General features: G+C 47.8%; 5 protein-coding genes across 7 annotated transcripts in view; 3 read left to right on the top strand and 2 right to left on the bottom strand.

The window, feature by feature from the left end:
- Window positions 1-1,247: 1,247 nt before the first annotated feature.
- LOC542132 (cl4939_2(660)) lies at window positions 1,248-1,867 on the top strand. The gene has a single exon (NM_001111763.2). It carries the CDS (start codon window positions 1,328-1,330, stop codon window positions 1,688-1,690), a length of 363 nt encoding a protein of 120 aa, NP_001105233.1. The 5' UTR covers window positions 1,248-1,327; the 3' UTR covers window positions 1,691-1,867.
- A 764-nt stretch (window positions 1,868-2,631) lies between these two features.
- Window positions 2,632-4,014, top strand: LOC100279167 (uncharacterized). The gene has a single exon (NM_001152195.2). It carries the CDS (start codon window positions 2,705-2,707, stop codon window positions 3,851-3,853), a length of 1,149 nt encoding a protein of 382 aa, NP_001145667.1. The 5' UTR covers window positions 2,632-2,704; the 3' UTR covers window positions 3,854-4,014.
- A 568-nt stretch (window positions 4,015-4,582) lies between these two features.
- LOC103638018 (putative receptor protein kinase ZmPK1) lies at window positions 4,583-7,296 on the bottom strand. The gene has a single exon (NM_001354363.1). It carries the CDS (start codon window positions 7,140-7,142, stop codon window positions 4,773-4,775), a length of 2,370 nt encoding a protein of 789 aa, NP_001341292.1. The 5' UTR covers window positions 7,143-7,296; the 3' UTR covers window positions 4,583-4,772.
- Window positions 7,297-9,226: 1,930 nt separating this feature from the next.
- On the top strand, window positions 9,227-11,086 carry CCOAOMT2 (Caffeoyl-CoA O-methyltransferase 2). 3 transcript variants are annotated; one of them, XM_023300961.2, is made up of 4 exons: window positions 9,227-9,825; window positions 9,893-9,984; window positions 10,093-10,237; window positions 10,351-11,086. In XM_023300961.2, the coding sequence occupies exons 1-4, from the start codon at window positions 9,685-9,687 to the stop codon at window positions 10,774-10,776; spliced, it is 804 nt and encodes a 267-aa protein (XP_023156729.1). In that variant the 5' UTR covers window positions 9,227-9,684; the 3' UTR covers window positions 10,777-11,086. The 3 variants fall into 3 exon arrangements, with proteins under 3 accessions (XP_023156729.1, XP_035818046.1, NP_001337196.1); NM_001350267.1 differs by having other exon boundaries at window positions 9,594-9,825; window positions 9,905-9,984; window positions 10,351-11,003; XM_035962153.1 differs by having other exon boundaries at window positions 9,905-10,237.
- A 945-nt stretch (window positions 11,087-12,031) lies between these two features.
- Window positions 12,032-25,799, bottom strand: part of LOC100281105 (F-box domain containing protein) — a 33,741-nt gene continuing 19,973 nt past the window's right edge. Inside the window, exon 6 of the mRNA XM_035962240.1 lies at window positions 12,032-12,319. The gene's annotated coding sequence lies outside the window, so the exon portion shown is untranslated. The remainder of the gene's footprint in view (window positions 12,320-25,799) is intronic.

Genomic DNA, 25,799 nt, shown 5'->3' with positions numbered 1-25,799 from the left:
TCGTCCTTGCACTCATGGACGTCTAGGATAAGTCTTAAGCGCTTCATGGAGTTATTTCCCGTTCCTCCATGTCAGTAACCTAAAAAGAAAACATGTAGAATTGCAAGTACCTATCAGTTGGCATGTAGCTGAAATGAAAACTCGTAACACTACGGCTATGACCTGGAGCACGTACGTGCGTATGATTGCTGGAGACGACAGAAAATGGGAGCTGTTTAGAAACTGTTGTAAATAGAAACTGTGTGCCAATATTTGTATATGTTTTATATATATATATATATACATATACATAAGGATTAAACTGAAGTCTACAGAAAGTTCGAATTCCTCAATAATCCATTGTGCTTTAGTGTGAAAAAATAGATCGTGCACATACCAACAGCTTAATGTGGATATTAGTTTGTGTTTTCGAGATCAAATAAGTGATTAAGCACGTCCATCAAACAATACATATGCACATCATCAAGTCACTTGTTCAAATAAAAATATTTTCTTTGTTTAGCACAAATAATCATAAGTTGTGTTGGTTAGAGACATGAGCTTTAATATTCGCGGTTGTTGGTTCAAACCCTAGTAGACTCATGTTTTCGTTGGTGTGTCCATTTATTTTGTACATAGGACCAGGCACGGGCGACGACCCCTGCCACATAAGCGCTCGACGCTCGCTACGGAGCGATACCTCGACGGAATTCAAACTGAAAAGGGCATACTTGTGAAAAACTTTCTCAAAAGGGTCAAAAGGCAAAAAAAATACGGTTGGGAACGACTGCGTGGGGAGGGAGGTCGACCAAGATGGTGTGGGCCTAGAGGAAGGCGGGATGCAGAATTCAAACTAAAAAGGGCATACTTGAGAAAAACTTTCTCAAAAAGGGTCAAAAAAGCAAAAATGGGAAATGAGTGGAACAAAAGTGAAAGTGATTTACTATTTATAGTTTTTTAAAAGGAAGTAAGTAGAGAGCTAATGAGGAGTGCATGCTTTTGCTTTTCTTCTCTTTTCTTTTACGAGAGGACTGCATGCCATGCCTTTATTTTGAACTTTTTTGTTAGAAGAAAAGAATCAGGCCCACCGAGCTCAGACCTATTTATAGTAGTTGTGTACACGTGTTGGTCTTTGAACAACCGACCGAGGTTTTTTCGAGGAACAAAAATAAGTCAGCCAGCGATATCTGTGGCACGCCGTACACCAATGTCCAACTTCCTTGCCTCCTCCATCGTCCATAAATATGTGCCCGACTACAACACCGATCTCCCCACACAGACACAACACACACATCCGTGAAAGAAACAAGCACATAGAAACAAATACATCGCTAGCTCGCCACCAACAATGGCCTCAAGGTACTCTATCCTGCTTGCCACAACGGCACTGGCTATGTTGTTCGCATTCGGTTCGTGCACCACCCCACTCACCTTCCAGGTCGGCAAGGGCTCCAAGCCTGGCCACCTGGTTCTCACCCCTAACATTGCCACCATCTCTGACGTGGAGATCAAGGAGCATGGCGGCGACGATTTCTCCTTTACACTCAAGGAGGGCCCAGCTGGCACTTGGACGCTCGACACCAAGGCCCCGCTCAAGTACCCCCTCTGCATCCGCTTTGCTACCAAGTCTGGCGGCTACCGTATCGCCGATGATGTCATCCCCGCCGATTTCAAGGCTGGCACCACCTACAAGACCACTCTCAGCATCTAATCAGCCTCTGATAAGTGATGACGAATAATATTTCGAAAGAGCTCATCTAGTCCACGTGCCAACGAGCCAATATTTAAATTTTTTCTATGGTTATTTTGTGGCACAACACCATCTCTTCCTGTGCCTTGTTGTGTTGGTTGATTTTATTACATGAATTGAAATACACTGCTTATTTAAGATTCTTTTGGGTGAAATATATTGTTCCGGTCTATTTTCGTTATTGAGATGGTTGTACATTTGATTTTCCAACGTTTTGATACTTATAAAATGCTTTTTTTGTTGTTTCTATGTCCGGATCAATAAAGTTCGTTTTATCGGTTTTAACATGTAATGAATCATGTACCACTGTTTATGCTAGTTTTCAGTAAAAAATGTCGGCTATATACCCATGCATTTTGGTGAGAAACTTCTATTACTTCCCTTATATATTTTTTCTTTCTAAAAATTAGTTCCTTCGATTTTTTGTGAAGATAATTTCTTTATGAAAAATTCATAGACTTTAACTTTCGGTATTGGCGAAAACAACCATTCATACTCATTTTGTGTCAAAAATAATAGCCGTATAATTATGAATCTTTAGGTCATCTCCAGCAGGTCGTGCAAAGTATTGTTTTGCACTATAAATTATATTGTTTGTAGAGTTGAGTTGAGAGACTCATGTACATATTTCCGTACCAGAAATCAATTTTCTATCAGAAATTTGTTTTTTTATCATAGTCCTGTGTCTGAACTCGGACGCTGCAGGAAAAGTGGGCCATGCGGATACGCGATGGCCGATGGATATGTGGATTCCTCCAGGCCCAAGGCCGGAACCGTGGAACGCCAAGTAGGAGCACGACAGCAAAAGGTAAAAAAAAAAAAAAAATGAAAAGCGACCTTGCACGGAAGCGGCATCGATGGGTGTCGTCGCATCACTCGATCGCCTACGAAATCCTCTCGTATTTCGCCACACCGACGGCTCAACCACTCCCGCACCACCAGCAGCAGCACCATGCGCCCCCGCCTCTCCCCTCCATGACGACCCCGCTCCCCCTCCTCCTCACAGCTCACTCGGCCGCCGCGCTCCTCGTCCTCCTCGGCCCCACCGCCCGCTCGCGCAAGCGCCTGCGCCGCGACGAGGCCAGCTCCGCCTCGGACTCCGAAGCGACCGACCCCGACCCCGACCCCGACCCCGACCCTGACCCGGCCCCGGAGCAGGAGGCGCCACCGCCGGCGCCCTTGCCTCTGCCGCCCACGAGCCTGGACGACTACCCGCTCGCGTTCCGGGTCTCGGCGCCCACCTTCCACTTCCTCTCGGGCCTCCTCGAGCCGCTCCTCTCCCACCCCTCCTCCCTCCCGTCCCCCGTGCTCCTCGCGCTCGCCCTCGCCCGCCTCGCGTCGGGTCTGCCCTACCCTGCGCTCGCGGAGCTCTTCGGCGTCCCGCCCTCCGCCCCCCGCGCCGCCTCCCGCCGCCTCCGCCGGGTGCTCCTCGCCAACTTCCGCTTCTGGCTCGCCTTCCCCTCCGACCCAACCGGCGCCTATTCCGCCCCGCTCCCCTCCTGCCGCGGCGCGCTCTGCTGCGCGCGCTTCGCCGGCCCTACCGGCCCGCTCGCCACCCAGCTCGTGGCGGGCGCCTCCTCCCGCGTGCTCTCCCTCACCGCGGGATTCCGCGGCGACCGCACAGACCTCGAGGTGCTCAGGCTGTCCTCGTTGTACCAGGAGGCCGAGCACGGCAAGTTGCTCGACTCCCAGCAGTACTTGGTTGGGGATGGGGGTGGGTACCCGCTGCTGCCCTGGCTCATGGTGCCTTTCCCAGGGCCACTGGTGCCTGGCTCCCCGGAGGCGGAGTTCAATGCTGCGCACAGGGCAATGTGCCGCCCCGTGCGGCGTGTTATCCGGAGCTTGATGGGGTGGGGAGCCATCGCTAGGCTCCACGAGGAGGAAAGCTCTCGAGCAGCTGTGGCGTGCATTGGGACATGTGCGATGCTTCACAATGTGCTGTTGTCCAGGGAGGATTACTCTGCATTGGCGCCGGATGTTGAGGAGGCAGACAGTGATTTGGGGGGACTGCACAGCCAAAGAGATGACGCTGGTGCCGGAGCAGGACTCGAGATCGATGGCCGTGCATTGGCGTTGCGGAGCGCATTGGCAGCAACAACGAGGGACCTGCGAGCGCCTGACTAGCCATGGTGATTCTTTCACAATTTCTGTCATTGTCGATTCTTTTTAATCATATGTAGATTGTATAGTGGTGAACATTTTGATTCAATTGGATTCATCACCCTTCAGTTAGTTGATTGCTCAATGAATAAAGTAAGAAAGAAATTAGACTGTCACTTGACACATATTTCGAGCGTTGACTCAATATGACTGTATGCACTCATCTAGTTGAAATCCAACCCTGATCATTTCTACACCAAATACCGATGCAAGTGGATACATTTTGTGTAGAACAAATTATATAAATATGTATACTTACACATCTTTCGAGTGTTCACTCATTATGAGTACATGCACTTATCTAGTATTCTGGTTCTTGAAATCCAACTCTAAGCATTCTACACCAAATAGCAGTGCAAGTGAATGCATGTGTAGAACAAATTCTATAAATATGTATACTGAAGCTCCAAGTGGGCTGAATGCTGAGGTCATTGTTTACAAGTCGTCTCACTAATCATGATTAATCGTCCTAGTTGGTCGCGCGTGATCGACTAGGGGTATCGACACGATTAGCTTGATCAGAAAGCTAATCGTCCGAGACGACCAGATTAGTTGCGCTGTTTTTTTTGCCTGTTTAACCGGGCCTACATGTGGGCAGTTGGACTTGCAATTTGGTCTGTTAGGGTTAGAATAGGAGTACCAGTGCACCCAAAAACGCCAGCAAGCACCTGCCTTAAAGCTGCGCTTTCAGAGTTGGAGCCCTGCCTGCCAAACAGGCTCTTATTAGGCTCTCTTAAGGATTTTGGATGCACTTTATTAAAGTTGCGCGCATGACATGACTCCATTTCACTATTCTGTGCTACAACACAAAACTATTGTTTTTTTCACTTGTCCAGTCTCACAGTATGCACATCAGATTGGTAAAAGGAAAATCTAAGCAACATTATTCCACTAGTGAAAGCAAAGTTTTGAGGATATGGTCCATGCTAGGTCTTTTGGTCCTCTCCTCTTCCACGCATGACACTGCTATCTCTAACATCGTGGCTGCTTGTAAGTAGTTGAATTCTCCATTCAGTCTGCAGTCAACAAATTCCATGAGCCATGATGGATCTTTGGCTGCCAATTTCTCTTTAAGAATCTCAGCAGAGCATCGAATAGACATTTCCTCCACCCCCTCGCCTTCAATTACCCAACTGGAAACCCGAACCCCTTTCACTAACTCGAGGAGCACTACACCATAGCTGTAAACATCAGCCTTCCCTGTTATTGGAAGATTTAGAGCCCACTCTGGTGCAATGTACCCTCTAGTCCCATGCACCCTTGACAGCATCTGTGCTCCTGTTCCTCGACTTAGTAATTTAACCAATCCAAAATCTGCAATTTTTGGTTCAAATTCTTTATCTAACAGTATGTTCTCTGGTTCGACATCACAGTGCACAATCCATTCATGATGGAGATATGCCAGTCCTTTTGCCACTCCAAGTGCGATATTGTACCTTTGGCTCCATTGGAGCACATAAGTTAAGTCCTGATAATCAACCAGATATCTGTCTAATGAACCATTTTCAACAAACTCGGAAACCAATAGCTTGTGAGTTTGCTCAGCACAAAACCCCCAAATTCTTACCAGATTCATATGATATATTCTTCCAATGATGCTGAGCTCAGATCTGAACTCTTGTTCTCCTTGCATCATATCACTTAGCTTCTTCACTGCGACCTCCCTTCCATCATCAAGGACTCCCTTGTAAACTGCTCCTGATGTGCCACTTCCGAGCTCTTCTTGGAAACTCTTGGTTGCCCTCTGTAACTCCTTGTAGCTGAACCTTCGGAACTGACTGGAAATGATCATGTAACCTTCGTCCATAATTTCTGGTCTTCTCTCCCATTTGTAAACAATCCAACTACCAACTATGATTAAGATCACTTCAATAACGAGCAATGTCAATGCAGAAGATAGAAAGTATCCAAACTTGAAACTGGAATTGGCACCCACGAACATTTGTGATAAGGGGTATGCTTCCTTTTCAGTAACTTTGCAAGCATGTCTTAATCCAGGAGCCAATTCTGGTGAAGACCATACTGCCTCTTGAGTTTTCAGATAGATATCATTGTAAGGATCTGGGAAGTCCCTGCCATTGAAAAGAAAGGCCTTTGGATAACATTCGCCTGTTCCCTTCCGGTAACCAAAAGCTTGGCAGTCCGTATCGTTCAAGCACATGTTCCTGCACATCAACCATGGCACCAGTTTGGAATAGTTTAAGTCATAGCCCCATAAGTCTGTTCCGGTAAGCTTCCTAAATGAAAAGGGTGTGGTATTAGTCTTGCGCCTGCACCCTTTGCTCCAGTCACTTGGTTCAACCATCTCAAATCCTTCAAGGCAAGAACATGACTCTAGCTCTGGTCTGTATCTGCACAGGCTGTTTGCTCCACACAGTCCATGTATTTTGCACAGTTGAGGGAATGCCATCCAAGAGACTGACCAATTGCCACTGGTCATGTTTAGGCTATACAACCTAAGGTTACCGTCATAGTCTAGGGTCAATCTCCTCATCGTCTCATCACCAAGATCAGAAGCTTCAAACTTAAGCTGGTCACTTGCCACAAACCGTCCTGTCTGGTCAAGAACCCCATACCTGGTACTATTATAGGTAGTCCTACCATTATCCCATGGCATGTGGAATGGATCTGGCCAATATATGCTACTAGTCTCAGGACCGTTGTAAATAAGAGTTAGGATATTGTTAGTGGCGAAGTAGAAGGCATAGAAACCTGAATAGAGCAAACCCCTAGCAGAAGCAGATACCAACCTAGTATCTCTAGTCATCGGCTGCCATGGTAGAAGTGTATCAGTTGGTGAGTCGAAGCTTCTCCAGAGGTGACGCCCATCTGTATCCATGACAACAAGGTTGCCGCTATCGAGAAGCATCGCACGATCACTGCCGGACGCGGTTGTGTTGGTGCTCCATATGACCATGCCATTATAGTCCACAAGGATCAAGGCCCCCTTCTTGTGGAAGATGAGCCTGGAGCCCCTGCCATTGAGTGGCGCATCACGGTTAGCCGTCCAGGAGACAGTCTTGCCAGATGCCCACGAGAACCAGATAGAAAAGGTGAAGGCGTTGGTGGCCACCTTGTAGAAGCCGCAGGTGAAGGCACCATTGGGCGACACTAGGATGGGGGTGGTTACATCCTGGGTGGAGATGGAGGAGCCTCTAGCAAGGTAGCTGTGGTCGTATGCAGCAGAAACAGAGGATAACGATACAAGGAAAGAGACAAGTGTGGTGAGAATGCAGAGGTCTCTCATGGCCATGGCTGCTTGGCAAAGATGCACAGAGGAAAGATGGGTGGGTCACTTATAGCGCATGTGTTGATCAAGAGTGCCCTGGCGGTTGGGTGGCATCTAATCTTTGACTTTCTGTGGCGTGTACGTGAGTACCAGTTAGCTGGGAATGGGGACATCTATCTCTGACTTTCTGTAGGGGACGGCAAGGCCGAATGTAGCAGACGGTTGACTATGTGATCCCAGTTCAGGACGTCTTTGAAACTTGTTTCTCTATTGAAAGTCTAAATTCTTCAGTACCCATTCTGTAGCCGCCATACAGAATTTGTCAAAATGTTTGTTTTTGCGGTTCTTCCATAATCCATACAGTGACATTGCCGTAGTATATCTGTCGTTTCTCGTTTCTTAGCCTTGCAAACATTCTTTTGTAATCAGAAGGATTCTTGGCACAATCTCAGAAGTTACGATGCATTTAATGTTGCAGACAGTTTACTTCATGCGTGAACATGAACTTCAGCAAATAGCCAACATAGACCGGAATCTTTTTTATTGGACCTTGCTTAATCTTCCTAGGTATGACACCGTCTACTACGTAGTATGTGTACCTTGAATTGACAAAGGCTAGACAAAGAATGAGCAGGTCTACAGTTGTGACCTTTTACTATGGCCAGGATTGGGACTTCACCAATGCCTCAGTGACCGATGTATTGAATTCAGCCTTTGCTTTCAATGTTGCAGACAGTTACTCCCCCGCATAAACTTCTCTGCATCGAGCAATTAGACAACAAAGGCAGGAATCTTGTTTCTATTGAATATTGCATAATCTTCCTAGGTATGACATTGTCTACGTAGTATGTCTGTGTACCTGAGTTGGACAAAGTCTAGACAAAGAATGACAGGTCTACACGCGATCGAGTAAAAGTGCTAGTGCAGGAGATAGGCATTCAGCGGAGTAAAAGTGGAAGGAGTTGGTTAGTTGAAGAATGACAGGCCCTTTCAAGTAAAAGTCTTCATCTAACAGCATGTTCTATGGTTTGAGATACAGCGGTCCTTTTGCTACCCCGATCGAGTGGTATGTTGTATCTATGGATCCATGGTAGTGCAGTGCAGGAGATAGGCATTCACTATCGCGCCTCATCCGTCCTCATTAGCCACTCCTTCCACTTGGTGCTGGTGCTGCTGCCGGCCGGATCACTTTCTTCATCAATTGTACATCCTTGGCTACTTAGCCACAGCCACGGCCATGGCGAAAACATTGGTATCAGATAAAGAGAGTCGTCGTCGTCGTTGGTTCCTCTTCTCTCCAGTTGACTAGCTAGTCGCTTTAAATAGTCAGTAGGACTTTGGCATTCTCAGTAGTCTGCATTAAGTCAGCGCGGACTTTCTTGGTAGAACGCTGGCGAATCTGCTACTGCTCATGTCACTCGTACGAATAAATCAACCCAGCCTGCCTCGCCGTTGCTTGCTTGCTTGCTGCAGCCTGCAGCTCTAGCTAGGCCTGCTGCTGTCCTGCACCGACCCGCCCTCCACGGCATCGGCCCGGCCTGGCCCGGCCCGGCCCCGCCCGCAAAGTGGCAGCCCGTACCAGGTGTCGCTCTTGGGCCGTGTTGTTGCCGTCCAACCAAGCAAGGCAAGCGTGTAGATAGATAAGAAGATAGCGTGAGTGAGTGGCATCCAGACATCCAGTACGTTAGCCTGGCTTACGTTACGGACACGGGCGTGGCGCCTTTGTCGTGCTGCGCACCCGCCAGCCAGCAGCCATCCAGCAGGGCCTCCGTTTGTCCGTCTCCTCTCTCTACAGGCTGTTCGTGCCCCCAAGCAAGCACTACGCGCGCGAAAAAAAATAAAAAAAAAAGGCACGTCATCTGGATCTCTTGCTCTAGCTCACTCAACCTCACCAAAATGTGCAGGCTGCTCCGACTCCGAGAACAGGACGGTCATGCCGCGCGCACCGGTTTCCCTTCCCATGCCGCTACCACCTCCCGACTCCCGAGTCACGACTGGGGGACCACCCGATGGACGATGATTGATGCACTGAAAGCAAGAGTGGGTTGGTGGTGGACCGTGGCAGTCTACCAAATGTCGCTGCTCTCCCCGCCCGGCCGGAACGAGGAAGGAAGGCGACCACCACTCCACGCCGGTCGTGCCAGGTCGGCAGTCAGAGTCAGCCGCGCCTGCGCGCGTCCCTTTCCCACCAACCCCTCTCCCTCCCCGCACTCGACAGCCACGGCCGCGACGGCGTCCGCGTGCACCGGACACCACGGCCAGACCCGAGGCCACACAGCCCTCTGACCAAACGCACGGATCCGGCCAGCCACCCACCCCGCCCCCCTAGCGGCCGCCACCCACCCGTGCGCGCGGCGCACCAAGGCCTGGCCCGGCAGTGGCAGCCAGGCTCTCACACGCCTCGCCTAGTCGCCTTGCCGCCGCGCGTTATATAAGAGCCGCCCCGGCAGGCACGGTCGGTCAATCCAGCAATACCCGACGCGCAAGCCAGTGCCGCACCCAGACCAGATCTCCGCGACATATCAGTCGTTCGTCCAGCTAACTGCACTGCACTGCACTGCACGCAATGGCCACCACGGCGACCGAGGCGGCCAAGGCTGCACCGGCGCAGGAGCAGCAGGCCAACGGCAACGGCAACGGCGAGCAGAAGACGCGCCACTCCGAGGTCGGCCACAAGAGCCTGCTCAAGAGCGACGACCTGTACCAGGTAAACAAGCTGAGCGCAATGAGTGGCTGAATCTGACCGGGATCTGAGTCTCTGACCGCGGGGGAAGAATGATCCGCAGTACATCCTGGACACGAGCGTGTACCCGCGGGAGCCGGAGAGCATGAAGGAGCTGCGCGAGATCACCGCCAAGCACCCATGGTATGTCCCGCTAGCTTTTCGCCCTGTCGTACGTGGTGGATTCGAGTGTGTGGGCCTGCTGGACGTGGACAGACCGAGATCTGAGAACGAACGTGGCGTGGCGTGCAGGAACCTGATGACCACCTCCGCCGACGAGGGCCAGTTCCTCAACATGCTCATCAAGCTCATCGGCGCCAAGAAGACCATGGAGATCGGCGTCTACACCGGCTACTCGCTCCTCGCCACCGCGCTCGCACTCCCGGAGGACGGCACGGTCGGTGCCCTTTCTCTCTTTCTCTCTCTCTCTCTTTCCCAGATCTGCCACCCACCCAGACCAAGGATCTTTACCCCTCTCTGTCTCTCTCTCTGTTGCTCGTCCCCCCGCAGATCTTGGCCATGGACATCAACCGCGAGAACTACGAGCTAGGCCTTCCCTGCATCAACAAGGCCGGCGTGGGCCACAAGATCGACTTCCGCGAGGGCCCCGCGCTCCCCGTCCTGGACGACCTCGTGGCGGACAAGGAGCAGCACGGGTCGTTCGACTTCGCCTTCGTGGACGCCGACAAGGACAACTACCTCAGCTACCACGAGCGGCTCCTGAAGCTGGTGAGGCCCGGCGGCCTCATCGGCTACGACAACACGCTGTGGAACGGCTCCGTCGTGCTCCCCGACGACGCGCCCATGCGCAAGTACATCCGCTTCTACCGCGACTTCGTCCTCGCCCTCAACAGCGCGCTCGCCGCCGACGACCGCGTCGAGATCTGCCAGCTCCCCGTCGGCGACGGCGTCACGCTCTGCCGCCGCGTCAAGTGAAAAAAAGAAGAAGAAGAAAAAAAACATAATACCCTGCGTTCCTGCTGCCCCGGCTGTCTGGCCCCCACTACTGCCACCGACGGCGGCGCCGAACCCCCGTTCCAATCATCATATCGTAGACGACGCGCAGCATTAAACTATCAATCACCGGATCTGGCTCTTTCTTGGCCCTGTACTGTACTATTAATGTTCCGTTCTTGTTTTTTTATTCGGAATTGTCGCCGTTTCAGTATACGTAAATCTCGAGGTCGATAATACAGTAATACTACCAATTTAACTGTATACTCCTACCGTCTGGATGGTTTTGTTTTGTTTTGTTTCGTTCTCCCTGCGCGTGTCGAAATTCCGATTTCGAATTATTTGGTCAAAACCCAAGCTGTCAAATTCGGTCGATGCTTCCACCACATGTTTTTGACAGAGATGGCAGGCAACCCTCGCATCGCGCATGTTCACCGACAGCGACGCCCCACCTCCGTACAGATATTTTGCTCGTATATAGCATCTGTGCCCTGCCGAACGACAAGAATATTGTGGACGACAGATCAGAACCTTCTGTGTCAGAGCTATCTCCATTCTCAAGTTGATAGTTGAGTGCCCATGTGGTCAGTGGCCTGCGGGCATGTGCTCATTGTGGACCACCCTGCCGGTAAGTGGCGTGGGCGTGCAAGGAAATCAAACCCGTCTCACTATCGAACCGGTTGCCCAAGTTAATTAGGAAGAGGCCGAACGCCCCAACCGGTTGCCGGAGTTGGGTCCGCGTCCCCGTCGAGTCACGGCCGGGGTGGGTGAACGGTTGGTGAACACCTTGAACCTCATCTAGCTCGGTGCAAAGTAGGTCTACTTGCAGCGGTTTTCGTTTTTAAAAAAAAAAATAACTAAATACTAGAAGAGATCCTAAGTACCACGAAGACTAGTAAACCACATGCAGTTTTTTTTTTGGTTAGGTCACCATCAAATATGTTGGGCGGCGTTTAAGTCGTCCCGTGAATGAAAAAGCTCACCAGCCAGCAGTCTTGAGTCTGAGATATGTTTGCAGGCACGGTGGCCGTACAGTTCATTTTATGGTTTATTGTGTGCTAACATGTACAGGAGATATATAGAATCACGATGACGTATCTGTATTTTTTTAACAACAAACAATATGCCAACACGAACACACCACACGTGTGTGTGTTCATGGGGAAATCCAGTGACGATGCATGGGCTCATGGCAAGCCACACATGGATGATGGATCATGTTAGCAACACAATCACAGAGACTGGAATCTGTTTTTGGATCAATTGGTGGTGGTAGGATTTTACTCCGATCAGGGTTCAACACAGGCGTATGAGGATCCGGACAGGCAACAAGCCAGCCGCCGCCAACAGGTATGTTCCAGTCTGCCGTTCACTTATTACAGACAAGTATTTATGTGCTACAGTAATAGACCTAGTTCACCCATGGGCCTCCAACGTACTTGACATTGGGCTTCTTGGTGCGTTTGCTTCTCTGCGCTTTGGCTGCAGCCTGGTCGTCGATCTCCAGTGGCACTGTCTTCTGGGCCTTGGTGACATCCCTTCCCCCTTTAGAAACAGCTTGACCCCAAGCTGGAGCGTACGGGAACGCTTGCTTGATAGCTTCTTCATCCTCCCATGTAGCAAGTGATTCTGGCCATTCTGACCATTTCACTAGTACCTGCGATATCACCTTGGAGCCCTTCTTGGTTAGCCGTGAATCAATCACCTGTTCAGGTACCTGTAGCTCATGTGACATATCAGGTAACTCCGCACATAAAGGAACATGTTTGCCTAACACAGGTTTCAGTTGTGATACATGAAACACAGGGTGGATGGCGCTGCCTGGCGGAAGTTGCAACTCGTATGCCACCTGGTTAACCTTCTTCACAACCTCATAAGGTCCAAAATACCGAAAGGACAGCTTGTGGTTCATTCTTGCCGTGACTGATTGTTGGCAGTATGGTTGGAGCTTCAGAAACACCCAATCTCCCACTTCAAAGTTTCTCTCCACTCGTTTCTTATCAGCCTGCTTCTTCATGCGATCCTGGGCTCTCTGTAAGTGCATTTTCACTTGCTGCATTGCTTGGGCTCTCTGTAAGTGCATTTTCACTTGCTGCATTGCTTGCTGCCTGGTTTGGAGCAAATCCTGCAGATCTGGTACTGAACATTGGTCAGCTGATATCAGTCCAAGCTGTGAAGGAGTATGACCATAAAGAACTTCAAACGGTGATTTTCCCAGCGCGGTGTGATAACATGTATTATACCAGAATTCTGCTAGGGATATCCAGGAATACCATTGTCGGGGACAGGATTGCACAAAGCACCGCAGATAAGTCTCCAGACACTGGTTCACCCGTTCCGTCTGTCCATCAGACTGCGGGTGGTAAGCACTGCTCATACACAATTTGGTGCCTGCCAAAGTGAATAGTTCACGCCACAACTTGCTGGTAAAAACAGGGTCTCGATCTGAGATGATAGAGGATGGTAAACCATGCAAACGATAGACCTCCTTCAGATATAGCTTGGCCACTGACAGAGCAGAAAATGGGTGGGCCAAAGCTAGAAAATGGGCATATTTTGAAAATTTATCAACCACTACCATGATACAATTGTAGTGATGGGAAATAGGTAAACCAGATATAAAATCCAGACTTACTACCTGCCATGCCTGCTCTGGTATAGGTAATGGCATCAATAAACCAGGATAGCGACCTCTTTCCGCCTTGGCCTGCTGGCAGATTAGACAGGTTTGGACAAAGGTCATCACTGCTTGTTTCATTCCTGGCCAGCTGAAATGAGCCTTTATGCGTCTGTACGTAACTGGAAATCCCGAGTGACCACCCACTGCGCTGTCATGTAATGCAGCCATCACTTTATGTTGCATAGATTGGTTTGCACCCAGCCACACCCGATCCTTGTACATTATGATCCCTCCTTTGTAGGTGAAGTCTCCCACAGCCTCCCCAGCAGTCATTCGTCTTAATAAGTTTGTGGCATTTTCATCAGCATCATACCCCGCCCTCACTTCTTCTAGCCATCTAGGTACCACTGTCGATACTGATATGCTATGCAACTGTTGAGAGCACCTAGAGGGGGGGGTGAATAAGTGATCCTGTAAAACTTCAAAACTTAAGCCACAAAAACTTGTTAAGTGTTAGCACAATTATGGCCAAGTGGCTAGAGAGGAGTTAAAACACAATAACCACAAGAAAGCAATCACAGAGTTGACACGGTGGTTATCCCGTGGTTCGGCCAAGTACAAAACTTGCCTACTCCACGTTGTGGCGTCCCAACGGACGAGAGTTGCACTCAACTCCTCTCAAGTGATCCAATGATCAACTTGAATACCACGATGTTTTTCTTTCCTTTGATCTTTTCCCGTTTGCGAGGAATCTCCACAACTTGGAGTCTCTCGCCCTTACAATTGAGTTCACAAAGAATCACGGAGCAAGGGAGGGAATGAGCAACGCACACAAGACTTCAAAAGATCAGAGCAACACGCACACAAGCAGCAAATAAGAGCTCGCAACACAACTCAAAGAGTACACAACTCCACAAGAGCTCTATATGCTATCACAATGAATCGAATGCGCTAGATCAATGTCTTGGTGCTTAGAAAGGTTGTAGGAATGCTTGGTGTTCTCCTCCATGCGCCTAGGGGTCCCTTTTATAGCCCCAAGGCAGCTAGGAGCCGTTGAGAACACATCTGGAAGGCTATCTTTGCCTTCTGTCTCGTGGCGCACCGGACAGTCCGGTGCACACCGGACACTGTCCGGTGCCCGATTTGTTTCCATAAACAGCGCATCCGACCGTTGCTGTCTGAGTCAGATCTGCGCACCGTTGGCGCACCGGACATGTCCGGTGCACACCGGACAGTCCGGTGTACCTTTCTGACCGTTGGCTCGGCCAAGTGTCGCGCGCCGATCGCGCGGCCGACCGTTGGCCTGGCCGACCGTTGGCTCACCGGACAGTCCGGTGCACACCGGACAGTCCGGTGAATTTTAGCCGAAGTCGCCGGAGAAAAACCCGAGAGCGGCTGGTTTGCTCCACGCTGGTCTGGCGCACCGGACACTGTCCGGTGCACACCGGACAGTCCGGTGCCCCAGCCCGAAACAGCCTTTGGCTGTACACAGCCACTCTCCACTTCTTTTCCTTTCTTCTTCTTCCTGTTTCTAACACTTAGACAAGATATTAGTACACAAAACCAATGAACTAAGGCTTAGAAACATACCTTTACTTGTGATTTGCACTTTGTTCAACCATGGGCACATTTTCACATTTAAGCACTTGTGTTTGCACTCAATCACCAAAATACTTAGAAATGGCCCAAAGGCACATTTCCCTTTCAATCTCCCCCTTTTTGGTGATTTATGCCAACACAACATAAAGCAACTAGAACAAGTGCAAAATCACTTCAAATAAAAACTAACTTTGAGTTTTATCCAATTTTGGCATATATGGATCATCTTTTGCCACCACTTGGTTTGTTTTTGCAACTCAAACTCAAATCTCTATCTCTAAGTCAAACACACATGTTGAAGCATAAAGAGAGTCATTTCAAAAGAGATTGATCAAAGATTTCAAAAACTCCCCCTAAATCCCATAATCAATACTTCTCCCCACAAGAAGCCAACATTTTATAAGAGAGACAATAAGAGACACTAAAAGCTTTTGACAAAAACAAAAACTCTATTCTACTATTTTCAAAATCTCTCAAGTGGTAGCTGATCCATTTATTGCTTTGGCCTTTATTTTCTCCCCCTTTGGCATCAAGCACCAAAACGGGATCAATCTTGGCCCTTTAACCCCATTGCCTCACCAAAATCTTCAATTAAGAATACAAAGGCAATAAGATTGCATGAGATGAACTTGGAATTAGTTACCCTCTCATCGGAGTGCAGTGGAAGTCTTTCATGGTCCAAGTCCACCTTTTCCCTTTCAATCCTCCTTCGAGACTAAATCATCAAACTCAAGCACATGGTTAGTCTCAAAGGGTCAAGTTGTAACACATCTCCCCCTAAACATGTGCAACACTTTGCAACGGACTTGTGAGGTCCAGGGAGTGTTTGTACAACTTGAGCACCATAATAAGCAACAATATGCAGAAAAGAACATGATCAAAAGCATAAGTACATGTATGCTACAATTCAATCCAGGTTCCGCGAATCTATGACATTTAGCTCACTACGCAACCTGCAAAAGGTCTTCTCATCTAGAGGCTTAGTGAAGATATCGGCTAGCTGGTTCTCGGTGCTAACATGAAACACTTCGATATCTCCCTTTTGCTGGTGGTCTCTCAAAAAGTGATGCCGGATGTCTATGTGCTTTGTGCGGCTGTGCTCAACAGGATTCTCCGCCATGCGGATAGCACTCTCATTGTCACATAGGAGTGGGACTTTGCTCAGATTGTAGCCAAAGTCCCGGAGGGTTTGCCTCATCCAAAGTAGTTGCGCGCAACACTGTCCTGCGGCAACATACTCGGCCTCAGCGGTGGATAGGGCAACGGAAGTTTGTTTCTTAGAATTCCATGACACAAGGGACCTTCCTAAGAACTGGCACGTCCCCGATGTACTCTTCCTATCGACCTTACATCCAGCATAGTCGGAGTCTGAGTATCCAACTAAGTCAAAGGTAGACCCCTTTGGATACCAGAGCCCGAAGCAAGGCGTAGCAACCAAATATCTAAGAATTCGCTTCACCGCCACTAAGTGACATTCCTTAGGATCGGATTGAAATCTAGCACACATGCATACGCTAAGCATAATATCCGGTCTACTAGCACATAAATAAAGCAAAGAACCTATCATGGACCGGTATGCTTTTTGATCAACGGACTTACCTCCTTTGTTGAGGTCGGTGTGTCCGTCGGTCCCCATCGGAGTCTTTGCGGGCTTGGCGTCCTTCATCCCAAACCGCTTTAGCAGATCTTGCGTGTACTTCGTTTGGGAGATGAAGGTGCCGTCCTTGAGTTGCTTCACTTGGAACCCAAGGAAGTAGTTCAACTCGCCCATCATCGACATCTCGAATTTCTGCGTCATCACCCTGCTAAACTCTTCACAAGACTTTTGGTTAGTAGAACCAAATATTATGTCATCGACATAAATTTGGCACACAAACAAATCACCATCACATGTCTTTGTAAAAAGAGTTGGATCGGCTTTCCCAACCTTGAAAGCATTAACAATTAAAAAGTCTCTAAGGCATTCATACCATGCTCTTGGGGCTTGCTTAAGTCCATAGAGCGCCTTAGAGAGCTTACATACATGGTCGGGGTACCGTTCATCCTTGAAGCCAGGGGGTTGCTCCACGTACACCTCCTCCTTGATTGGCCCGTTGAGGAAAGCGCTCTTCACATCCATTTGGTACAACCTGAAAGAATGGTGAGCGGCATATGCTAGCAAGATACGAATGGACTCTAGCCTAGCCACAGGAGCGAAAGTCTCCTCAAAGTCCAAACCTGCGACTTGGGCATAACCTTTTGCCACAAGTCGAGCCTTGTTTCTCGTCACCACCCCGTGCTCGTCCTGTTTGTTGCGGAACACCCACTTGGTTCCCACAACATTTTGCTTGGGACGAGGCACCAGTGTCCAAACTTCATTGCGCTTGAAGTTGTTTAGCTCCTCTTGCATGGCCAACACCCAGTCCGGATCTAGCAAGGCCTCCTCTACCCTGAAAGGCTCTGATAGTCGCCTAGAGGGGGGGTGAATAGGGCGAAACTGAAATTTACAAATATAAACACAACTACAAGACGGGTTAGCGTTAGAAATATAAACGAGTCCGCGAGAGAGGGCGCAAAACAAATCGCGAGCGAATAATGAAGTGTGACACACGGATTTGTTTTACCGAGGTTCGGTTCTCTCAAACCTACTCCCCGTTGAGGAGGCCACAAAGGCCGGGTCTCTTTCAACCCTTCCCTCTCTCAAACGGTCCCTCGGACCGAGTGAGCTTCTCTTCTTAAATCAAAGCCGGGAACAAAACTTCCCTGCAAGGGCCACCACACAATTGGTGCCTCTTGCCTTGATTACAATGGAGTTTTGATCACAAGAACAAGTGAGAAAGAAAAGAAGCAATCCAAGCGCAAGAGCTCAAATGAACACGACAAATCACTCTCACTAGTCACTAGGGTTTTGTGTGGAATTGGAGAGGATTTGATCTCTTTGAATGTGTCTAGAATTGAATGCCTAGCTCTTGTAGTAGTTGGGAAGTGGAAAAACTTGGATGCAATGAATGGTGGGGTGGTTGGGGTATTTATAGCCCCAACCACCAAAAGTGGCCGTTGGAAGGCTGTCTGTTCGATGGCGCACCGGACAGTCCGGTGCACACCGGACAGTCCGGTGCCCCCTGCCACGTCATCACTGCCGTTGGATTCTGACCGTTGGAGCTTCTGACTTGTGGGCCCGCCTGGGTGTCCGGTGCACACCGGACAGGTACTGTTTGATGTCCGGTGCACCGGTATGGGCGTGCCTGACGTCTGCGCGCGCTGCGCGCGCATTAAATGCACCGCAGGGAGCCGTTGGCGCCGCAGGGAGCCGTTGCTCCGCTGGCACACCGGACAGTCCGGTGCACACCGGACAGTCCGGTGAATTTTAGCGGAGCGGCTGCCGCGCGAACCCGAGGCTGACGAGTTCCGAAGACCGCGCTTCCTTGGAGCACCGGACATGTCCGGTGCACACCGGACAGTCCGGTGATTTATAGCGCGCCGGCTTCCAAGAAATCCCGAGGGCGAAGAGTTTGAGTCTGAGTCCCCTGGTGCACCGGACAGGTACTGTTTACTGTCCGGTGGCTCACCGGACAGTCCGGTGCGCCAGACCAGGGGTGCCTTCGGTTGCCTCATTGCTCCTTTGTTGAATCCAATACTTGGTCTTTTTATTGACTGAATGTGAACCTTTTACACCTGTATAATCTACATACTCTGGCAAGCTAGTTAGTCCAATTATTTGTGTTGGGCAATTCAACCACCAAAATTATTTAGGAACTAGGTGTAGGCCTAATTCCCTTTCAATCTCCCCCTTTTTGGTGATTGATGCCAACACAAACCAAAGCAAATATAGAAGTGCATAATTGAACTAGTTTGCATAATGTAAGTGTAAAAGTTGCTTGGAATTGAGCCAATAAAACTACTTACAAGATATGCATGGAATGTTTCTTTCTTATTTAACATTTTGGACCACGTTTGCACCACATGTTTTGTTTTTGCAAATCCTTTTGTAAATCCATTTCAAAGATCTTTTGCAAATAGTCAAAGGTAAATGAATAAGAGTTTGCAAAAGCATTTTCAAGATTTGAAATTTTCTCCCCCTGTTTCAAATGCTCTTCCTTTGACTAAACAAGACTCCCCCTAAAAGAGATCCACCTCTTAGTGTTCAAGAGGGTTTTGATATACCATTTTTGAAATACTACTTTCTCCCCCTTTTGAACACAATAGGATACCCATTGATAAATACTTTTGGAAAGCACTAAGTTTTTGAAATTGGTGGTGGTGCGGTCCTTTTGCTTTGGGCTCATTTCTCCCCCTTTTTGGCATGAATCGCCAAAAACGGAATCATTAGAGCCCTCTAAGTAATTTCTTCCCCTTTGGTCATAAGTAAATGAGTTAAGATTATACCAAAGACGAAGTCCTTTTCTTTGATGCTCATTTCTCCCCCAAAGAATAGAGAGATGGTTGGAGTGATGGCGAAGGATGAGTTACGGAGTGGAAGCCTTTGTCTTCGCCGAAGACTCCAATTTCCTTTCAATATACCTATGACTTGGTTTGAAATAGACTTGAAAACACATTAGTCATAGCATATAAAAGAGATATGATCAAAGGTATTCAAATGAGCTATGTGTGCAAGCTAGCAAAAGAAATTTCTAGAATCAAGAATATTGAGCTCATGCCTAAGTCTGGTAAAAGATTGTTCATCAAGTGGCTTGGTAAAGATATCGGCTAATTGATCTTTAGTATTAATGTAAGAAATCTCGATATCCCCCTTTTGTTGGTGATCCCTAAGAAAATGATATCGAATGGCTATGTGCTTAGTGCGGCTATGCTCGACGGGATTGTCGGCCATTTTGATTGCACTCTCATTATCACATAGCAAAGGGACTTTGGTTAGTTTGTAACCGTAGTCCCGCAGGGTTTGCCTCATCCAAAGTAATTGCGCGCAACAATGTCCTGCGGCAATATACTCGGCTTCGGCGGTGGAAAGAGCGACCGAATTTTGCTTCTTTGAAGCCCAAGACACCAAGGATCTTCCCAAGAACTGGCAAGTCCCCGATGTGCTCTTCCTATTAATTTTACACCCCGCCCAATCGGCATCCGAATAACCAATCAAATCAAATGTGGATCCCCGAGGGTACCAAAGCCCAAACTTAGGTGTATAAGCCAAATATCTCAAGATTCGTTTTACGGCCGTAAGGTGGGATTCCTTAGGGTCGGATTGGAATCTTGCACACATGCAAACGGAAAGCATAATGTCCGGTCGAGATGCACATAAATAAAGCAATGAACCAATCATCGACCGGTATACCTTTTGATCCACGGACTTACCTCCCGTGTCGAGGTCGAGATGCCCATTTGTTCCCATGGGTGTTTTGATGGGCTTGGCATCCTTCATTCCAAACTTGCTTAGGATGTCTTGAGTGTACTTTGTTTGGCTGATGAAGGTGCCCTCTTGGAGTTGCTTCACTTGAAATCCTAGAAAATACTTCAACTCCCCCATCATAGACATCTCGAATTTCTGTGTCATGATCCTACTAAACTCTTCACATGTAGACTCGTTAGTAGACCCAAATATAATATCATCAACATAAATTTGGCATACAAACAAGTCATTTTCAAGAGTGTTAGTAAAGAGTGTAGGATCGGCCTTGCCGACTTTGAAGCCATTAGCAATAAGGAAATCTCTAAGGCATTCATACCATGCTCTTGGGGCTTGCTTGAGCCCATAAAGCGCCTTAGAGAGCCTATAGACATGGTTAGGGTACTCACTGTCTTCAAAGCCGGGAGGTTGCTCAACATAGACCTCTTCCTTGATCGGTCCGTTGAGGAAGGCACTTTTCACGTCCATTTGATAGAGCTTAAAGCCATGGTAAGTAGCATAGGCCAATAATATGCGAATTGACTCAAGCCTAGCTACGGGTGCATAGGTTTCACCGAAATCCAAACCTTCGACTTGTGAATACCCTTTGGCCACGAGTCGAGCTTTGTTCCTTGTCACCACACCATGCTCATCTTGCTTGTTGCGGAAGACCCATTTGGTTCCTACAACATTTTGGTTAGGACGTGGAACTAAATGCCATACCTCATTTCTAGTGAAGTTGTTGAGCTCCTCTTGCATCGCCATCACCCAATCCGAATCTTGAAGTGCTTCCTCCACCCTGTGTGGCTCAATAGAGGAAACAAAAGAGTAATGCTCACAAAAATTTGCAACCCGAGATCGAGTAGTTACCCCTTTATGAATGTCGCCGAGGATGGTGTCGACGGGGTGATCTCGTTGGATTGCTTGGTGGACTCTTGGGTGTGGCGGTCTTTGCTCTTCATCCTCCTTGTCTTGATCATTTGCATCTCCCCCTTGATCATTGCCATTATCTTGAGGTGGCTCATCTTCTTGATTTTGTCCTTCATCAACTTGAGCTTCATCCTCATTTTCAGTTGGTGGAGATGCTTGCGTGGAGGAGGACGGTTGATCTTGTGCATGTGGAGGCTCTTCGGATTCCTTTGGACACACATCCCCAATGGACATGTTCCTTAGCGCTATGCATGGAGCCTGTTCTTCACCTATCTCATCAAGATCAACTTGCTCTACTTGAGAGCCGTTAGTTTCATCAAACACAACGTCACATGAGACTTCAACTAGTCCAGTGGACTTGTTAAAGACTCTATATGCCCTTGTGTTTGAGTCATATCCTAGTAAAAAGCCTTCTACAGTTTTAGGTGCAAATTTGGATTTTCTATCTCTTTTAACAAGAATAAAGCATTTGCTACCAAAAACTCTAAAGTAAGAAATGTTGGGCTTTTTACCGGTTAGGAGTTCATACGATGTCTTCTTGAGGATTCGGTGAAGATATAACCGATTGATGGCGTAGCAGGCGGTGTTGACCGCTTCGGCCCAAAACCGGTCCGGTGTCTTGTACTCATCAAGCATGGTTCTTGCCATGTCCAATAGAGTTCGATTCTTTCTCTCCACTACACCATTTTGTTGTGGCGTGTAGGGAGAGGAGAACTCATGCTTGATGCCCTCCTCCTCAAGGAAGCCTTCAATTTGTGAGTTCTTGAACTCCGTCCCGTTGTCGCTTCTTATCTTCTTGATCCTTAAGCCGAACTCATTTTGAGCCCGTCTCAAGAATCCCTTTAAGGTCTCTTGGGTTTGAGATTTTTCCTGTAAAAAGAATACCCAAGTGAAGCGAGAATAATCATCCACAATAACAAGACAATACTTACTCCCGCCGATGCTTATGTAAGCAATCGGGCCGAATAGATCCATGTGGAGTAGCTCAAGCGGCCTGTCGGTCGTCATGATGTTCTTGTGTGGATGATGGACTCCAACTTGCTTCCCTGCCTGACATGCGCTACAAATCCTGTCTTTCTCAAAATGAACATTTGTTAATCCTAAAATGTGTTCTCCCTTTAGAAGCTTATGAAGATTCTTCATCCCAACATGGGCTAGTCGGCGGTGCCAGAGCCAACCCAAGTTAGTCTTAGCAATTAAGCATGTGTCGAGTTCAGCTCTATCAAAATCTACCAAGTATAGCTGACCCTCTAACACACCCTTAAATGCTATTGAATCATCACTTCTTCTAAAGACAGTGACACCTATATCAGTAAAAAGACAGTTGTAGCCCATTTGACATAATTGAGAAACAGAAAGCAAGTTGTAATCTAAAGAGTCAACAAGAAAAACATTGGAAATAGTATGGTCAGGTGATATAGCAATTTTACCCAAACCTTTGACCAAACCTTGATTTCCGTCCCCGAATGTGATAGCTCGTTGGGAATCTTGGTTTTTCTCATATGAGGAGAACATCCTTTTCTCCCCGGTCATGTGGTTTGTGCACCCGCTGTCGAGTATCCAACTTGAGCCCCCGGATGCATAAACCTACAAAACAATTTTAGTTCTTGACTTTAGGTACCCAAACGGTTTTGGGTCCTTTGGCATTAGAAACAAGAACTTTGGGTACCCAAACACAAGTCTTGGAGCCCTTGTGTTTGCCCCCAACAAATTTGGCAACTACCTTGCCGGATTTGCTAGTAAGCACATAAGATGCATCAAAAGTTTTAAATGAAATGGCATGATCATTTGATGCATTAGGAGTTTTCTTTCTAGGCAACGTGGCACGGGTTGGTTGCCTAGAGCTAGATGTCTCACCCTTATACATAAAAGCATGATTAGGGCCAGAGTGAGACTTCCTAGAATGAATTTTCCTAATTTTGTTATCGGGATAACCGGCAGGGTACAAAATGTAGCCCTCGTTATCCTGAGGCATGGGAGCCTTGCCCTTAACAAAGTTGGACAATCTCTTAGGGGGGGCACTAATTTTGACATTGTCTCCCCTTTGGAAGCCAATGCCATCCTTAATGCCCGGGCGTCTCCCATTATAAAGCATGCTACGAGCAAATTTAAATTTCTCATTTTCTAAGTTGTGCTCGGCAATTTTAGCATCTAGTTTTGCTATATGATCATTTTGTTGTTTAATTAAAGCCATATGATCATGAATAGCATCAATATCAACATTTCTACACCTAGTACAGATAGTGACATGTTCAATGGTAGATGTAGATGTTTTGCAAGAATTAAGTTCAACAATCTTAGCACGAAGTATATCATTCTTATCTCTAAGATCGGCAATTGTATCTTTGCAAACATCAAAATCTTGGGCCTTAGCAATCAAATTTTCATTCTCTAATCTAAGGCTAGCAAGAGAAATGTTCAATTCTTCAATCCTAGCAAGCAAATCATCATTATTATCTCTAGGAGTGGAAATTGAAACATTACAAACATGAGAATCAACCTTAGCATTTAAACTAGCATTTTCATGTCTAAGGTTGTCAATCATTTCTCGGCAAGTGCTTAGCTCACTAGATAATTTTTCACATTTTTCTACTTCTAGAGCATAAGCCTTTTTAACCTTAACATGTTTTTTGTTTTCTTTAATTAGACAATCCTCTTGGGAATCCAAAAGGTCATCCTTTTCATGAATAGCACTAACCAATTCATTTAATTTTTCCTTTTGAGCTATGTTAAGGTTGGCAAAAAGGGAACGCAAATTATCTTCCTCATCACTAGCATTGTCATCACTAGAGGATTCATATTTAGTGGAGGATTTAGATTTAACCTTCTTTTTGCCGTCCTTTGCCATGAGGCACTTGTGGCCGACGTTGGGGAAGAGGAGTCCCTTGGTGACGGCGATGTTGGCGGCGTCCTCGTCGTCGGAGGAGTCGCTTGAGCTTTCGTCGGAATCCCATTCCCGACAAACATGGGCATCGCCGCCCTTCTTCTTGTAGTACCTTTTCTTCTCCTTTCTTCTCCCCTTCTTGTCGTCGCCTCGGTCACTGTCACTAGATATAGGACATTTAGCAATAAAATGACCGGGCTTACCACACTTGTAGCAAACCTTCTTGGAGCGGGACTTGTAGTCCTTCCCCCTCCTTTGCTTGAGGATTTGGCGGAAGCTCTTGATGACGAGCGCCATTTCCTCATTGTCGAGCTTGGAGGCGTCTATTGGTTGTCTGCTTGGTGTAGACTCCTCCTTCTTCTCCTCCGTTGCCTTGAATGCAACGGGTTGGGCTTCGGATGGGTCGCCAAGCTCGTTGATTTTCCTCGAGCCTTCTATCATGCACTCAAAACTTACAAAATGCCCGATAACTTCCTCGGGGGTCATTTTAGTATATCTAGGATTACCACGAATCAATTGAACTTGAGTGGGATTAAGAAAAATGAGAGATCTTAAAATAACATTTACCACTTCGTGGTCATCCCACTTCTTGCTCCCGAGGTTGCGCACTTGGTTCACCAAAGTCTTGAGCCGGTTGTACATATGTTGTGGCTCCTCCCCTTTGCGAAGCCGGAACCGACCGAGCTCCCCCTCGATCGTTTCTCGCTTGGTGATCTTGGTGAGCTCATCTCCTTCGTGCGCGGTTTTGAGCACATCCCAAATCTCCTTAGCGCTCTTCAACCCTTGTACTTTGTTATACTCCTCTCTACTTAGAGAGGCGAGGAGTATTGTCGTTGCTTGAGAGTTGAAGTGCTCGATTTGGGCCACCTCATCCTCATCATAGTTATCATCCCCTACCGACGGTACCTGTGCACCAAACTCAACAACATCCCATATACTTTTGTGGAGCGAGATTAGATGAAATCGCATTAAATCGCTCCACCTAGCGTAATCTTCACCATCAAAAGTTGGTGGTTTGCCTAATGGGACGGAAAGTAAAGGTGTATGTTTGGAAATGCGAGGGTAGTGTAGGGGGATCTTACTATACTTCTTGCGCTCTTGGCGCTTAGAAGTGACGGAGGGCGCATCGGAGTCGGAGGTCGATGTTGATGAAGTGTCGGTCTCGTAGTAGACCACCTTCCTCATCCTCTTGTGCTTGTCGCCTTTCCGATGCGGCTTGTGGGAAGAAGATTTTTCCTTCTTCTCTTTGTGGTGAGAAGAAGTTTTCTTCTCCTTCCCTTTGTTGGAGGAGCTCTTCTTCTTCTCCCTCCTTTTGGTGCGGGACTCTTCCGATGAAGTGCTCCCGTGGCTTGTAGTGGGCTTTTCGCCGGTCTCCATCTCCTTCTTGGCGTGATCTCCTGACATCACTTCGAGCGGTTAGGCTCTAATGAAGCACCGGGCTCTGATACCAATTGATAGTCGCCTAGAGGGGGGGTGAATAGGGCGAAACTGAAATTTACAAATATAAACACAACTACAAGACGGGTTAGCGTTAGAAATATAAACGAGTCCGCGAGAGAGGGCGCAAAACAAATCGCGAGCGAATAATGAAGTGTGACACACGGATTTGTTTTACCGAGGTTCGGTTCTCTCAAACCTACTCCCCGTTGAGG

The sequence above is a fragment of the Zea mays genome, chromosome 9, assembly GCF_902167145.1.
Source record: "Zea mays cultivar B73 chromosome 9, Zm-B73-REFERENCE-NAM-5.0, whole genome shotgun sequence".
NCBI lineage: Eukaryota > Viridiplantae > Streptophyta > Magnoliopsida > Poales > Poaceae > Zea > Zea mays.
This window is presented reverse-complemented; position numbering and strand designations above follow the sequence as displayed.